Source organism: Xenopus laevis, chromosome 4L (genome assembly GCF_017654675.1).
Source record: "Xenopus laevis strain J_2021 chromosome 4L, Xenopus_laevis_v10.1, whole genome shotgun sequence".
NCBI classification, from domain to species: Eukaryota; Metazoa; Chordata; class Amphibia; order Anura; family Pipidae; genus Xenopus; species Xenopus laevis.
In genome coordinates this window covers 65321795-65338060 of record NC_054377.1, presented here as the reverse complement: position 1 = coordinate 65338060, position 16266 = coordinate 65321795, and the positions used below count along the sequence as shown (strand labels likewise).

Below are 16266 nucleotides of genomic sequence, written 5' to 3'. Positions count from 1 at the left end.
GTCTGGGCTGGTTGTGTTTATAACCGGCCCGGGAGGAGGAGGGAAGGTCGGCTCCGGTCCGTAACTGCACGTTTTTCGTTTATCTTGAGTTTGAGGCAGGGTCATTTGTGAGTGGAGTCAGGGGGTGATGGTGGCGAAGGAGGGAGGATATCGCGCCTGCTGCAGTTTGAATGTACCGCCGTTTGTCCTATAAAGGCTGAACCCGCCAGCTCAGTCTGCCCATCCGGAGCCAGGAACAGCTGCAGGTTCGGTGTGCACCCAGGCACCTCTCCCTAATCTTGTTGTATAGAGTCCCACAAGCACAGCACAAAGTCGCCCCCAGCAACCCCACATTCCTTATCCCATTTATTCATTTTACGCGACCAAGGAGCTTAATTTATATATTTATACATTTTATGCACCTCACTTACGGCTACTTTTCTTGCCAACGTCCTCCCATTGATCCTTCGCTGCTGCCTATTTATATTGCCCCCCTCACTACTGAATCTATCCGCCCTCGCCTCGTCCCATCTGCTGCTGTCCATCTTCTCGCCATTGGAACCAGTGCGTGGGTAAGTGTGCGACCGATCAAGGCCCACAACGGGCACGTCCACTCTTCGCTTTCCAGACTGACCGACAACCCATTGGGACAGGCACGGGTTTAGGGGTTCTACTTCACAGCAACAGCTGGAGGGCTGCGTAGTGGACGTCCGTCCTTTACGGCTGTGCCAGAGTTCATAGCCTGTACTAAGGGGTTAAACGTTTACGGGAGTTATTGTAATAGGGGGAACTTTTGCGAATGTATAAATCGATTATAATTGCCTATTTTTAAGGCTGGGGGTGGAATAGGAGCATGTCTGTTCCCTTCCCCCCTACTAACTACTAAGTCGTGCGGCCATCTTCTCTGACTGCTTTAACCTGCCTGAGTGGTGCTGTATCAAGCACAGGATCTCGGGGTGAGACGTTTGTGGGTGTTTATGTTGTACTTTATCTAAAGGAACAAGCAGTGAAGTCTCAGGCCTGTTTTGCATCTCCACCCTCCCTTCCTCCACCTTCTTCCCGGCGCCAAAGCTTCAGTGGGGGCAGGGGACACATTCTACCAACGTTTTACTCCTTTAAATCCGGGTTTTACCTTTAATATAACCTTCACTCTCTTATTCCAGGACTTTAAAGTTGTCCTTAATTGAAAAAAAGCCCTGAAATGCCAGTGATAAGGTATGTGTGCAATGGTGACTAATACCCAACACATGTCAGACAGAGGAAACTTTCACATTCCCCATTACTTCATTTTTCTCTAATCTTTTTTTTTTTTTTTTTTTTGCAGCAATCCTGCAGTTGAGAAAAGCACAAAGGATGAGGGGACAGCAAGCTGTAGTGTGCGCTCCAGAAAGAGAAAGGCAGATGTGGCTATTGTAAGTTCATACAAAGGGGTGTTGGACACAGTGTGTGAGTAACTTTGCTCTGGCAGTCTCCTCAACTTGTTCATTCTGTTTATTCCCAGTTCTTGCAAGACCCAGACGAGACCTTGGATAGCTTGGAAATGACCAAGAAAAAACAATATCAGGACAGGGTAATTAACATAAGGGCCTTAATTGGTGCATTTCACATAATTACTTTTTTTTTTTTTTTAATCTATCTTTATAAATTTTTCTCATCTACGTGGAAATGACTCCTCATGTATCATTGTCTCTTTAAGCACACTATTTTTAAGTAATGTTTTTGTTTGGCATGCGTATTTCTATCAAACGGCATTGGTAGCATTTTGTAGGCCCCAGTATTTGGTAATAAGGGACGAAGTCTTGGATAACAAGTTGTCCCAGTTTGATACAGGCAGATAAAGTTCACGCTGTACTGTCAACATTAAATAGCGTTAAGTCAAAAAGATTATAAATTGACTCCAGCTAAAGTTTGAGACAGCTGTGCAGTAAAATCCAGCTCTGTCACATTTTAATACAGACCACAATAAAGACAGAACATAGGCCCCTATGAATATCTGCACATTTATTAAATACACTATCTTGAAGAAAATGTAAAAACACATGGTGTTTCATTTACAGGATGTTTGCAGTCTCTTATTAGGTTTTGGTTTCATACAGTGGCCTTGATTTGAATAATGGAGGTGCATGATTCTGCATTTTTTTTTTTCACTGCATGTTGCAGTTTTCTTGACTTTTTTTTTTTTTTTTTGGCTTTTAAAGGACACTCATCTACTTTAAAATAAGGTGGTATTTTCAATTTAAAATGTACCTTATTTTTAAACTATCCCAAAATGGATTCTTTGCCCATGGATCTTTTTTTTGTTTTGTGTACCACAGCTTGGCAACTGGCATTGAACCAAATAACAAGTCACTGAAAATATTTTAGGTTTGCAATACTTTTGAACTTTATCTCACTTTTAAAGTTGATGGATTTCCTCTGAAAATGTTTTTATTTATTTCACAGTACAACTACGTCAATAAAAAGTTATTTAAAAGACCTGCATTACTGTGTTAATTATAGTATTCCTGATGTAGTTTTTTCTGCTTTTTATACACCTCTTATTCCATCATTAGGGACCATGGAGCAATGAAATGACATGCAAAAGCCCCCACAAATTGATTCCTACACCAGAAAAAGAGGAACACGAGCCAAACCCTACCAACTACTCACACTTTGCTTCTCTCCGGTTCAGCCCAGTCAGCGTTTCTCCTCTTCCACGTCTTGGGTACATGACTTGTGTAACTTCACTGTTCCATTTGTGTCATCTAAGTGCTATTGAATCTGTAACTTTTTATATTTCAGACAGACTTGTAGTACAAGGGCAGTATATGATATAGCTAAGAACCTTTACATGGTGTCTTTTCTAATATTCCATTTATTTACTGTAAATCACTTCTTTGGCAGATTGTTCTGGGGTGCAACAATTATAGTTGAAGAAAGCTGCCTTTCTGGTCAGCAGTTGCCCCCGTTGGTTTACAGACTTAGAAACTGTATCTACCCATTGTAATACTAGAGCTTGCAAATATTTTCGGATGGCAGCATCAGGCTTTTCCTTGTGACATGACTGGGCCTTACTGTTGCTTGCCATAAAGTTGGTTCATTTATAGGCCATTGGTTTTGTCTGTTGGAACAGTTGACCTCTACAATTCAATCAGAACCAATCTCTCAAAACTAAAGGCCTGGCTGGCTGTTGACACCTGCTTGGAATATGCCAACCAATAGCAGGAAGGGATACCCTTTATCAAAGACAATACCATTTTTTTATAAATTTTCCCTCTGGCTACATCACCCTAACTACTGAATGCTACCTGAAACCTTTGTGTGAGTGCCAGGTAGGTTAAACCTGTCACATGGAAATTAGTTTGACCATTGTTGAGCTTACATTGATGACTTTAATTCCATTGTGTAATTTGTTTACTTTGTTAGTTGATAAATCTTGTTGAAGACATGATAAAGCATTATGAAGGGCCCTGAATTGTTGTGGGGAACCTGTCCTTGAGCCTAGGTTGTACATTGCTTGTGCTCTACAAATTCTTCTTTTGCAGACTCATGAAGGCTGCAAGGAACGTTTTATAGTATTAAATATCAGACTGATAAACTGCATTCTGCCCTAATGAACCATAACCCCAATTCATAGGGGTTAACCTAGGCCCCCACAGCAAACTTGTTTTATGCTGTATTTTCTGCTTACTATTCACCAGAACATGCTACATCATAGTAAGTCGCATAATCATTGTTAGATTTAAGTTTTGGTTTATATTGCCATGGATGTTTGTGTGTGTGTATTGGCAATCCATTAGATTATTTAGTTGCTTGTCACACTGTATACCCAGTTTGAGCTATGCAGCACAAAAATGTGTTTTAACATCCTTTTAGGCAAAAATCAGATAAATTTACCAAAAACCATTCCATTATCTGACCATCCAGCACCAAAAAAGATACAGCAAAATTTGCAATTTTCTCTCATAGTAGTTCTTAAATATTAAAACTTATTTTAGACTACTGTGTTTTTTTTTTTTTTGTTTTTTTTTTTTAATTAATTTTTTGGCAGTAGTAGCACCCACCTTTTAGGGGCCAAATTGAGTCTACAATCCGGAACGTCCATCAATACCTTATTATATTTTTTATACTCCATTTTTGGCTATTGGATTCTACTTTTGTTGGACATTCTGGATTGGTGCCTGCCTAATGCTGTTTTGTCGTGAGTTACTCCCCTATGCTGAAGGTCTGGGGCATGAGCACCCATACCTAACTGGGAAAGCGGTAAGCTTATCCTAATGATACATTAGATTTATGCTTTTCGTGATATTATGGTTTATTGCCAAATTTAGTCTAATTACATATATTCGACTTTGAGCAACTTTTTATTTTAGACTTATTAACCTTTAATGAATGTTTAATAAATTGTTTGGATTTTTAGAAAGGTACTGGGATTCTGAGACAAATTTATTTTTAATATGTTGTCCACTTTTAATGATCATTCTTAAGCATACAATTCAGAATTGGTATCTTTTTATAGAGTACAATCTTATTTTGTAGGTGGGCTAATCAGGATGATGTCTGGAGGAACATGTTAAACAAAGACCGAATTTACCTGAGAGACAAGAATTTCTTTCAGAAACATCCCCAGCTGCAACCTAATATGAGGGCAATCCTCCTAGATTGGCTAATGGAGGTGATTACGATTTTCCTATCTTTTCCCATTCCTTAATTTGCTTTCAAAAGTAATAAGACCACGTTAGACGGTAAGAAAATTCCTGAATATTCCTCTTTTCTAAAAGAGGGCTAGATATTTTTTATTGATTCTTGGGATCCTATGCATAATTCGTGTTCACGTCATGTCTCATGGTGTTTTAAGCGAAGGGCCTGTCATGCGTAATCCTTTCTGCCATTAAAGGAAAAATTGTGCCAAGTGGTTTGCAACCCAAAAATAACATCTCAGGCAGTTTCTTTTCATCTTTCATGTCAGACTGCAAAGAGGTATTGAGCTACATATGCCAAATGCCTTGTTTTTTCCACTTTTATAACTGCCGGATTGATGCCGTAAGGAGAACCTGGCATCTTAGGTTTCTTAATAGCATTTTGGTTAAGACTTTGTTTTCCTGGCATTGGTGGACTTGTGTATAGTTGAGGTAACGTCTTTCTAGCCAGGAGAATTGGTGAACAAGAAGTTAAAAGCAAACTGTTGTTTCTGGGGTTTTATCCATGCCTGACTTTATTTTTTTTCCCTAGTGTCTTTCAGGGATAATGGGACATTTTTTTTTCCCCAAAATGCTTTTATTTTTTAATTATTATTTATTTTGCCTTGTGCTCTGATAAACTTCAGTCACTCTTTAATGCTACATTGCAAGTTGGAGTAAGATCATCCCCCAAGCAGCCCATCACAAAACAAGGGGCAGTAGATAGCAGCTTCCGAAGGATTTGTTTGCATTTGTAAAAATCCAGAAGAACTGGCTCCATCTCAAAGCTCAGGATCAGGCACAAAGCACTAAGATGGCTGTCTCCACACAAATATTACAGATAAATAATACATAGTTGGTTCACAAATAAAATGTTAAACGCTAGAGTGAATTATTTTCAATGTAAACAGTGTAATTCAGAAATAAAAAGTAAACCGTAAAAATCATGACAGAATTTCTGCCAGTTTTTCTACTGTGCACATAATGTTTTGGAGGTTGGGGGCAGTACTCTTTGACAGCGAGGCGCAGGCCCTCTTTCTCCCCCCCCCCCAAAAAAAGTTACTTGTGGGAAAAAATGCCTGAATAAATCACTAAGCAATATTGAGTACGAGCTTATCCTCATTTTGATACTATGATGTGGTTGTGTGTTTATGGGTGAAACTGCTGGAAATTAAGTGCAGGGAGTGCTGTACCGCAGTACAGCTTCCCTTGCCACCCCCCCAGGCCTTGCAAAAGAGGTTATGGGTGATCCCTTTCCTTGCAGAAATATCTCCTGCAGGAACCACCAACACATCAAAATTCACCAGTTCATCGTTATGCTTAGTGTATTGGTGTGGCTAAAGACTTGGAAGCCAGCCTCTGCTTTGTTTGGTTGGATTTTGATGTCTGCAGCAAGCTCTATGGTTTAGTAATTGAATGTATTGTCAGCCAAAACATTGGTGTTCAGTTTCTGAATAAGCCTTGAGTTGTGTGGATTTCTCTACCCTGGATATTATATAGGTGTATATGTATAAATAATAATTGTATTCTTCCCCCACAGGTTTGTGAAGTATACAAACTTCACAGAGAAACATTTTATCTAGCACAAGATTTCTTTGATCGGTTTATGGCGACTCAAAAAAATGTGATTAAAAGTCGACTGCAGCTTATTGGAATCACATCTTTGTTCATTGCTGCTAAGCTGGAGGTTGGTAAAGTTTACTTTATTTTTGAGTAGGGATGTGGTGGTGGACTTCCGTAAAGTAATTTTCATTACTTTTAATGCAGGAAATATACCCTCCAAAGCTGCATCAGTTCTCATTTATCACAGACGGTGCCTGTACAGAAGACGAAATTACAAGGATGGAGTTGATCATAATGAAGGTAAAGCTTAGTTATTTTTTTTTTGCTTTTTGTTCTGTTGTTCTTTATATACTGATTTTATACTTTAAGATATATGAGCTGGGTATTTAAAAAGCATTTTTTCTTTTCAAGGATCTTGGTTGGTGCTTAAGTCCGATGACTATAGTTTCTTGGTTTAATGTCTTCTTGCAAGTTGCGTATATAAGGGAACTGCAGCAGTTCCTGCGCCCACAGTTCCCTCAGGAAATTTATATACAGATCGTGCAGGTAAGCTATTAAAAACAAAACTGAACTCTTCCCCCCCCCATGTTTCTGTAATGTATATGTGAATACCGCTTTAGTGTTTCTAAAAGTATACATTTTTGTCTTTCAAGCTGCTGGATTTGTGTGTGCTTGATATTTGTTGCCTGGAGTATCCATATGGAGTTCTCGCAGCTTCTGCCATGTATCATTTTTCTTGTCCTGAGCTAGTGGAAAAAGTTTCAGGTATGTTGGTGTACTGTGCATAAACATAACACTAAGGGGGTTATTTATTTAAGGTTTGAGTTGTTTTCCACAAAAACTCGTTATTTTTTTATTATATTTGGTCAAAACTTGCATTTTTGGGTTAAAAAAAACTTTTTTTTTTTTCTTTTTTCGTGATTAAAGTCGAGATGACACTCTTGAAGCATGAGTTTCATTAAAGACATCTATTGATACAATAGTTGCTAATGCGCCACAGATTTTACTGAGAAATTAATTCTTGTAGCAAATTGTAACAGTTCAGAATGTGTACCTGGATCACTAAACTACAAGACTGACTCACCACAGACAGGAACATTAAACTTTTAAATTTTGAAAAAATAGTAAAAAAAAAAAAAAGGGAGCAAATAAGTCTTTCTGGTAAAATCTGAAATCAGCTGAACTGGAAGATGAACAAGCCCTTTTAAGATAGTCTTGTGTTTAATAATGTTCACAGTTTACCAATAAAGTAATACAGGTATTGGATCTGTTATCCAGAAATCCATCAAGAAAGTTCCAAATTACAGGCCATCTTCCTTTAGTCTTCATCTTAATCAATTCAAATTTTTAAAAATGTATAGGCTTTTTCTCTGTAATAATAAAACAGTACCCTTTACTTGATCCCAAGTAAAATATATAATTGTAGGCAAAACAAACCTATTGGGGTTGTTTACATTTTTAATAGACTTTAAGTTATGAAGATCAAAATTACAGAAAAAAACCTTATCTGTCCTGAGCATTCCCGAAAAACAGGTCCCATACCTGTATGTGAGATTTAGGAGCGATAAACAGCACAGCATTAAAGTGGGCACTTGTGAGAACCAGGGGATGCTTTAGCTGCTCTGCTTCTCCAGCGCATACCTGCATTACATAATCATGTACTCAACAGTATTTTTATTGCAATTGTTTTTACAAGAATATTCTAATTTGACCTGCAGTTTTGTTGGAAGAAGCTCTGTGTGTAGGCCTTGTGCTGTGAATGACTTTGGAGGATGTTGGGATAAACAAGGCATATGCTAGGATACAGTGTATTTGCCTCTTGTTAAAAAAGTTGATTTATAATATCATAACCATTTCATGTTGTTATTGCTGTGGTGTTGGTGGATTTATGGCTAATACATTGCAATGCATCACATTGGGTTTTTTTTTCCACACTCTATTTTCCATGGGGCTGTAGTAAAGCAGTACTTGAAAACTAGTTTACTGTTTAGAGAAGTCATTTATTCATATATTCATATAATCATATATTTTCTCTTAACCTTTTACATTTTTTCAGGGTTTAAGGTGACAGAGTTACAAGGGTGCATAAAGTGGCTTGTTCCTTTTGCAATGGCCATAAAAGAAGGTGGAAAATCAAAGTTAAATTTTTTTAAAGGTGTTGATATAGAAGATGCACACAATATACAGACACATAGTGGTTGTTTGGAACTGATGGTAAGATTTCTCTTATTGTCTGCCATTTGGGCAGTTACTGGCTTTTGACACTATGAAGCTTCTAATAAGCATTGTAATATCAGGGTCCATGTTGATTGAAAGAAGTTTTATGTACGCAACACACAAAACATTTTATTACTGCCAAAGCAGCAGCCAAAATATAAATCACATCCTTTGGTAATTCTAAACCAAAATTAAACTACATAAACTAAAAACTGGAAAAACCTAAAGCAACTGGTATGTTAATTGAACCTGGTATATCCAGAATTAACTTAAGTATTGTTCTTCCAAACAGAATTGCTTCTGCCATATCTTCCTTCATAGAAACTATTAAGTCTGATTTGATTATTTGTAGTGCTTGCATTTAAAGTTATTAGGAGTCTGTATATCTTTGGAGACTCAACTCCCAAAGTTGCTTCCGATAACAGGACAGGCCCTTTCTCATCACTGTTTGACAGCGTATTTGTTCATGCTTAGTAAACTTCCAGTCCCCACCTTGAATTGTCATGAGCCAGGCCATTTTGACATTCACTGTGCAAATAGTTAGGTAGAACGACCAGTTTCTGGATGGGCATTGGGCTTGGCAGTAGGCCTAGTCGTGGAACTGCTCAAAAATTGTTAACTAAAGTATCTTGGTTTTTTCTTTTATTCAGGAAAAGGTTTACATCAACCAGGCTCTGTTAGAGGAGCAGAATAGGACCTCACCTATACCTACTGGTGTTCTGACTCCTCCCCAGAGTAACAAGAAACAGAAATCTGATCGAGCAGACTAACAGTGCTTTAACTCTGTGCATCACACTTGTCCTTTAAATGGAGACTGTAAGCTTTTATGAACTTTTTTTACTTGGACACCACTTTTACACAAAGTATTTTGAAACAAAAGGCTATAGGAAACATGAAAAGGTCAAATGATCATTATGCTGCTATGGAGGATGCTACTTGATGGAGATCAGCTGCTCGGGGCCAAGAAAAACAGAATGAGCTACCATATTAGGGAGACTGTAGCTGGACTTCAGATGAGCTAATCAAAGTGCAATTTCTTTTTTAAAGAATCTGGCATGAGTGTTGCCTTTTTATTTTTATTTTTTAACTTTAAAATGAATGCTGCTACATATCTATCTTTTTTTTTTTTTTTTTAATAAAGATGCTGTTTAGAAGACAGCTGTTTTTTTTTAATATTTTCAGCTGGTGTCTGATTTTCCATGTTAATGTAATCTTCAACAAAAGCTTTATGATTGGTTATTTAAATCTATCTATGCGAGACGTTCAAAATAACAAATTATTTATGTGAAAAGGGCAGCTCTGACTCTGTAGCCTGTCCAACATCCCATCAGAGCTCACAGTGGACCACAAGAGATGCCTTTTGGCAAGTCTGTACTAAATTACCATGCAAGCTGAAGTTAAGCTATAGAGGCATTTCTGCCACAGTACAGTTGAGTAATTTACAGTACAGCTGCAATGCTGTGCTGTATAGAAGTTGATACAGAGGGTTGTGCATTACTTCAATTATCTAAGAAAATGGTACAGTACGCCACATGAGTACAAGCTAATTTTGTATTAAATTTGATTGAATAGAATCAACCATCACAACATCACCCGGCAGTGCATTCCACAACCTTACTGTGAAGAACCACCTACGTTACTTTAAATTAAAGTTCTTCTAGTTTGAAGGGGTGGGCTCTGGTACAGTGATCCTCTTTATGGGTAAAACGGTCCCCTGCTATTTGTCTATGATGTACTAATATATTATTATTGCAACTTCTGGAGATACTGTAAGTAATAATGTTTGCAGGCACGCCTATACCTAAAAATGGGAGTTTTGGTAGTAATTCAGATAGGTGAGGTTTGTGTGGGGGGAAAAAAAAAATTAAGAGTGACTGAAATAAAAATAAGGGATAAATGGGCTAGAGATATTCCAGGCCTGGAGGAGGAGATGTGGACAGATGCACTGAGACAGGTCCCAGATATTACCATATCAGTTAGAGACGGGTATATCCAAACTAAGTTTCTAAACAGAGTATACCTTACACCGTGTAGACTAGCGAAAATATATCCTATGGTTTCAGACCAATGCAATAAATGCAACCAAGAGGTAGGAACAGTTATGCATGTATTTTGGGAATGCCCAAGAATTCAAGGGTTCTGGGAAGGGGTTCTGCAACACGCCTCTCTAGTCTTGGATGTCCCAAGTTTTAGAACCCTGTTGGTCTGTCTCCTGGGTGTTATGGACAACCTGGGTTTGAAAGCTATAGTCAAACTTTGCTACCTACAGCTTTTATACTATGCAAAAAAATCTATTCTCTTACACTGGAAATCAGTGGACCCCCCGACCGTTGCCTTCTGGAGGATGCAGGTTAACAGTATCATTCCTTACCAGAAACTGGTTTATGTAACAAGGGGATGCCCCAAGAAGTTCGAGGGCATTTGGGGAGCTTGGTTGGAGTATGAGGAGGCTCACTTAGATTGTGTTGAATATGTGATGGTATTCTGACTGCAGGTTCCGCTTCCACAGTGTATGTCTTCGTATTATTTTCATGTCTGTGTTTGTATGTTTTGTTATGAAAATGCAAAAATAAAAACTTTAAAAAAAAAAAGTGACTGAAATAGTACAACTGCTGTGATAACTAGGATAGCTAGCTACTACTTCATAGTGGTTGGAGCTTTGGTTAGACTGCTATACAGTCTAGCTGGTGACTAATTTAAAAGTACTTTAAATAGTTCTGTTTTTTAACTTGGGAAGGTTTATTGGTACAAATAAAACAGGCATGACGGAAAAGGTTCACCGTGCAATCAGCAGCTTACATCAATTCTATTACAGTATACAATATTTATACATGAAAGGGGACAATGCCAGCATAAAGTTAAACTGTTTGGTTACATTGAAAAGTTAAATTTCTGTCTCATTTCAACATATTTCTGATATTTGCCAATTTTGGTGAACAGAGCTTCTTTTTTTGATTTTATACAAGTCACTCACAGATTTGACCCCCTTGTCATAGGTTGGAGGGTCAGGGCATTTCCAGTGGTGGGTAATCTACTTTCTTGGAATAGCACTCTGTGTGAGTAGTAGTTAAGTGGTTGTGAGAGCACCGGGGGGGGTAGTAATGCTAAGTGTTTATAATTTAGTTTCTCGTGGTGTAGAGACCCAGGTAAGTATGAATCTTTGACCAATAGAGCTCCAACTGTGTGCAGGACCAGAGGGTATGTAAGAGGATGCCTTGTTGCTGCTTATAACTGTAATGTTAATACAAACTTCTATGTTTTATGTCCCTGATCCCATTAAAGTGGACTGGTCACCCAAACACAAAAATCTGTGATCTCTAAGACAGCACACAGACCATCACGAAATGGTGGCTCAAGGCAAGAGATGTAAAAGGGTAATATTTACTTAAATATATATTCCAGTTTGGTGAGATTCTTTAATATGTCACTTAATATGATATGAACTATCTCTTGCTTAAGTGTTCATTTTTGGGGTATAGTTTTCCTTTAACCAATTAATTGTGTAACCAGGGCATGGAGATGGACATTCGTTTTCCCCCCATTCTAGTGCATAAACAAGATTCTGAGATGATGCAAGGCTTGCCTTTATAACAGTGTCCCCAAAATGGCTCCTGCCTGCTTGTTATAATTATGAATTCCCAGGAAACAAGATTCAAATAATTTATATTGTGTAATTAAAGTTAATTTTGCTTGACTAATGTGATAAAATAGGATTTTGAACAATTTTTTTGGTTGATGGGTCCCCTTTAATACAGTGACAACGCCTCCATCAAATGTTTAATATGTGCTATAATGGCTAATTTTGCTGGTGCATATAGGCCAATAGCCATGGCTACCATCCATAATCACTGGGGCCCCAATTGTTAGCCCACTGGTCCTCTGGACTAGTACAATTGGGTCTCAATGAAAAGAATACCTCTTGAATGTACCAGACCGTGCCCATGATCCTCATACCATACCCACTCTAGTACAAAGCCCCCTTCACAGATCACACCTTTGTGTCTCTAAAGTGATCACACTGCTTCAAGTAGTATTGACCTCTGACAATTCCGACAGTCTTCCCAACCCACTGATGTCATCAGGTTACATACGGTACCTTAAAAGATTTCTCTTACATGCAAAAAAGTTCTTCATACTTCTGAATGACTTCATTTCTTCTGAGCAAATATTTTAACTTGCTAGTCAAGTTCATTAGGTGGTTATCCAGCATGCTTGTACTGTGAGGAAATAACTCAACCCTTTTTGTTTTGGGGAAGACCAGCTTGTATAGCCACATAATTAGAAACATCCAAAGCCTTTGACATATTTCTGAATGATACCTTGTGAAATACTGTAAATGTCAGGTAACATACATACCAATACTTGCTGAAAATGAGAATCTTAACATTTTGATTTTTTTTCCCCTTGAGTTCCGATGAACCAATGGTTCTTAAACCTTGCGAACAACATTATTAGTGAGTCACAGAAAATGTTTTCTAATTCAATATATTGTCTGATTGCACCTTCAGGGTAAACTGTATGTAATAATGTTTGCAGACACTCCTATAAAAAAAAAAAACTAAGGTTTTCCGGATAATGGATCTTTTCTGTAAATTGGATCTTCATACTTTGACCACTAAAAAAAATCATTTAAACATTAAACAAACCCAAACTATTGTTTTGCTTCCAATAAGGATTAATTATATCTTAGTTTGGATCAAGTACAAGGTACTGTTTTATTATTACAGGGTAAACTGTATGTAATAATGTTTGCAGACACTCCTATAAAAAAAAACTAAGGTTTTCCGGATAATGGATCTTTTCTGTAAATTGGATCTTCATACTTTGACCACTAAAAAAAATCATTTAAACATTAAACAAACCCAAACTATTGTTTTGCTTCCAATAAGGATTAATTATATCTTAGTTTGGATCAAGTACAAGGTACTGTTTTATTATTACAGAGTAAAAGGAAATCATTTGTGAACATTTGGATACAATGGAGACTATGAGAGATGGCCATTCTGTAATTCAGAGCTTTCTGGATAATGTGTTTCTGAATAAAGGACCCCATACCTGTATGGACATTCAACCTAACATATTTATATATACAGTATATATATACTGGTGTCATGTTCTGTCAAAACTAAGTAACTTGCAGAAAAAGTGTTTTTTTTGCCTTTGATATATGTGAAGATAGGAGGTATTTTCTTCAACCTATTCACAACTGTATAACTATTCACAAATGTAGTCTAGCTATACAACACTGGTATTTTTCTTTCTGTAGTCTTAATGAAAGCTTTTTTCTTTTCTGAAAGTAATTAACAAAGAAACAATACAGAAAGATTATTATTTCTTGGTTGTGTAGGTGAACACCTCCATTAACCTGGTCTTAATAGGAAAAAATACAGATTTATTTTGCAACCCTGAAATGCAGAACAGTTTAATTATGGAGATAGATTGGATTAAATGGTGACATTTATTTACATAGCTAGTGTGCTGAATTCAAAGACAGAAAAATATCAGTTTCTGGATAAAAAAAATGAGCAGAGCCTAAACCACCCCTCCTTGTATAGATCATCAATTAATGACTTTTCCGGCTTTCTGGTAACAAAAAAATGTGACATACCTACTCATTTGACAAAAATGGATCAGATGTTGCTGTCTGTGTATCTCCAAATTTTTCCCAAATGGCATTAATTTGTCATATAAAAGACCAATGTGCCTGTCTTTTTAAGACCTGAGATTGTTTAATCACAAAAATCTACATCTGTGATCTGAATACATAATTCATCTTTAACATTAGTCTAACCATACTGTATATTTATTCGAGAGGATATTCTGTTTATTAAAAAAAAAAAAAAAAAAGATTAACCAGTAGTGGATGTTTTATAATTGTTTCACAAATAGTCATATTTTAGTTACAGTTTATATGTAATGTTCTTTTAATGTGCTTTCAACACGCAAGCTCTGAGTCACTAACAAAATTTCACTACTTATTCATTACTTATATTCTGACACAAGGAAGGCAGCCATCTTGGGTCAAAACTCACATTTTTAGGTTTACAAAATCACTAATTTTTCAAGATTTATTATACTCCGACCCTCCGATAATACACCATCTAAAAAATGTTAATGTCATGTAGGATTCAGTGGCAGAGGTCCCTTGAACCATTTGAAGATGTTAAAAGCCTTCATGATGTCCGTTTTTTTCAGAGGGTTTTGCCCAAAAATTCAAATGAAGCATTTGAGTTTTTCCCACGAAAACTCGATCAATTTGAGTTTTTGGGTTTCGCAACTGGAACTCTCAGAATCTAGTTTTTTTTCTTAAATCATTTGAGATGTGAGTTCATTCAAGGTATAAAAAAAACTTGACCTTTGAAAAATAACCCCCTACGTGACAAGGAGTTGTCACAGAGAATAACCATTGTCTAAACCAGCTCCTCTTCTTCTCCAATAATAACAGTAGACAATATAAAGCTTGAGAAATAGTAAGAAAATATAGCATAAACTACAGTTTGTCAATGACCATGCTCTTGAACACAGGGGGCATTGGAAGTCCTATCAAAATAGATTTGATTGGCAGAACATGATGGACATTGCCAAAGTTTGCTATTTACAGGGCAGAGTTTCTGCAGTTTAATGCAGTAAGGATATAGATGGGGGAAAGCAATTGAGCAGGAGTGATTATTCCCAGCAGGATGTGGGTGGTGTAGTTAGGCTGCATTATCTCATTAAAGATCAGGGCACATTCCCCCTTTCTCGTTACCATTTAATTGTGTAGCCATCGCATGGGGATGGACATGAGATCCGTCATTCTGGTGCACAAGCAAGATTTTGAGATGATGCAAAGCTTGCCTTAAAGGGCGAGTAACCGTAATTTTGTTTTAAAAAAATTGTTTCTTTTTAACGAAAAAAAAAACACCAATAGAGTTTAAACTTAAATAGCAAAGATTTTATTAAGAAATTACTAACTGATTCTCTGCATGCGCTCCTCTTCCGACAGGGCGACGATCCATTGTGCAGTGCTCGATTTCTCTTCCCTGGCTATCTCCTAGAGAAGGCTGGGAGGAGAAATCGAGCGCTGCATGATTGATCGCCGCCCTGTCACCGTTTCAGTAGAGGAGCGCATGCAGAGAATCGGTAAGTAATTTCTTAATAAAAGCTTTGCAAATTAAAAGTTTAAACTGTGTTGGTGTTTTTTTTCATTAAAAAGAAACACATTTTTTAAAACAAAATTACTGTTACTGGTCCTTTAATAACAGTTTCCACAAAATGGCTTCTCAAATGGCTTTTCTATGCTTGCTATTATTAAGAATTCCCAGACTGAAGAAAACAAGATTCAAATAATTTATATAGTGTAATTAAAGTTTATTTAGCTTGAGTAACTTGATAAAATAGGATTTGGAATATTTTTTTCAGGTGACAAGTCCCCTTGTCAATATACACAGTTAGGCCCATTTTCTCATTTTCACATCTCACATTATTCTTCTCTATGATATTTTTATGCTGTAGTATTTGTAGTACTGATATCAAAAAAACCCTTTTCACTGAAAAAAATCTTACAGGATGAAAATATCTGTTTATATAATTATTCAGTTTCCACAAATTAATATTTGATAGAACAACTTTTGCAGAACAGCTTTTAGGGTTATGTCACATGTGGTGTTTTCCTCTGCTTGACTAGGAAACACCAATATAGTCTACTAGAGTTTTAGCCGAAAAGGCTCATGTGCATTTTTTGGCCAACTTCTACCTTGTTTGTGTGTGACAGGTGGATGCCATGAAGAAAACCCAGTGTGGCATTTGTCTTGAACTTTGTCTGGGAGGGATTTGGAAGAATTCTTCCATTGTTTTTCAAACATCTCAG

General features: G+C 37.1%; 1 protein-coding gene across 4 annotated transcripts; it reads left to right on the top strand.

Moving 5' to 3' along the window:
• The first annotated feature begins 9 nt into the window (after window positions 1–9).
• On the top strand, window positions 10–10683 carry ccne1.L (cyclin E1 L homeolog). 4 transcript variants are annotated; one of them, XM_018256524.2, is made up of 12 exons: window positions 10–56; window positions 1143–1194; window positions 1304–1391; window positions 1481–1549; window positions 2532–2683; window positions 4498–4633; window positions 6178–6324; window positions 6405–6500; window positions 6612–6746; window positions 6854–6965; window positions 8257–8414; window positions 9068–10683. In XM_018256524.2, exons 2-12 carry the CDS (start codon window positions 1181–1183, stop codon window positions 9185–9187), a joined length of 1227 nt encoding a protein of 408 aa, XP_018112013.1. In that variant the 5' UTR covers window positions 10–56; window positions 1143–1180; the 3' UTR covers window positions 9188–10683.
• The last annotated feature ends 5583 nt before the right edge of the window (window positions 10684–16266 follow it).

Excerpts from the sequence above, each read along its gene's own strand:
- ccne1.L (XM_018256524.2), top strand. Across the intron at positions 6,501-6,611 it reads TGGAGTTGATCATAATGAAG|GATCTTGGTTGGTGCTTAAG; the intron begins GTAAAGCTTAGT and ends TTTCTTTTCAAG. Across the intron at positions 6,747-6,853 it reads TTTATATACAGATCGTGCAG|CTGCTGGATTTGTGTGTGCT; the intron begins GTAAGCTATTAA and ends TTGTCTTTCAAG.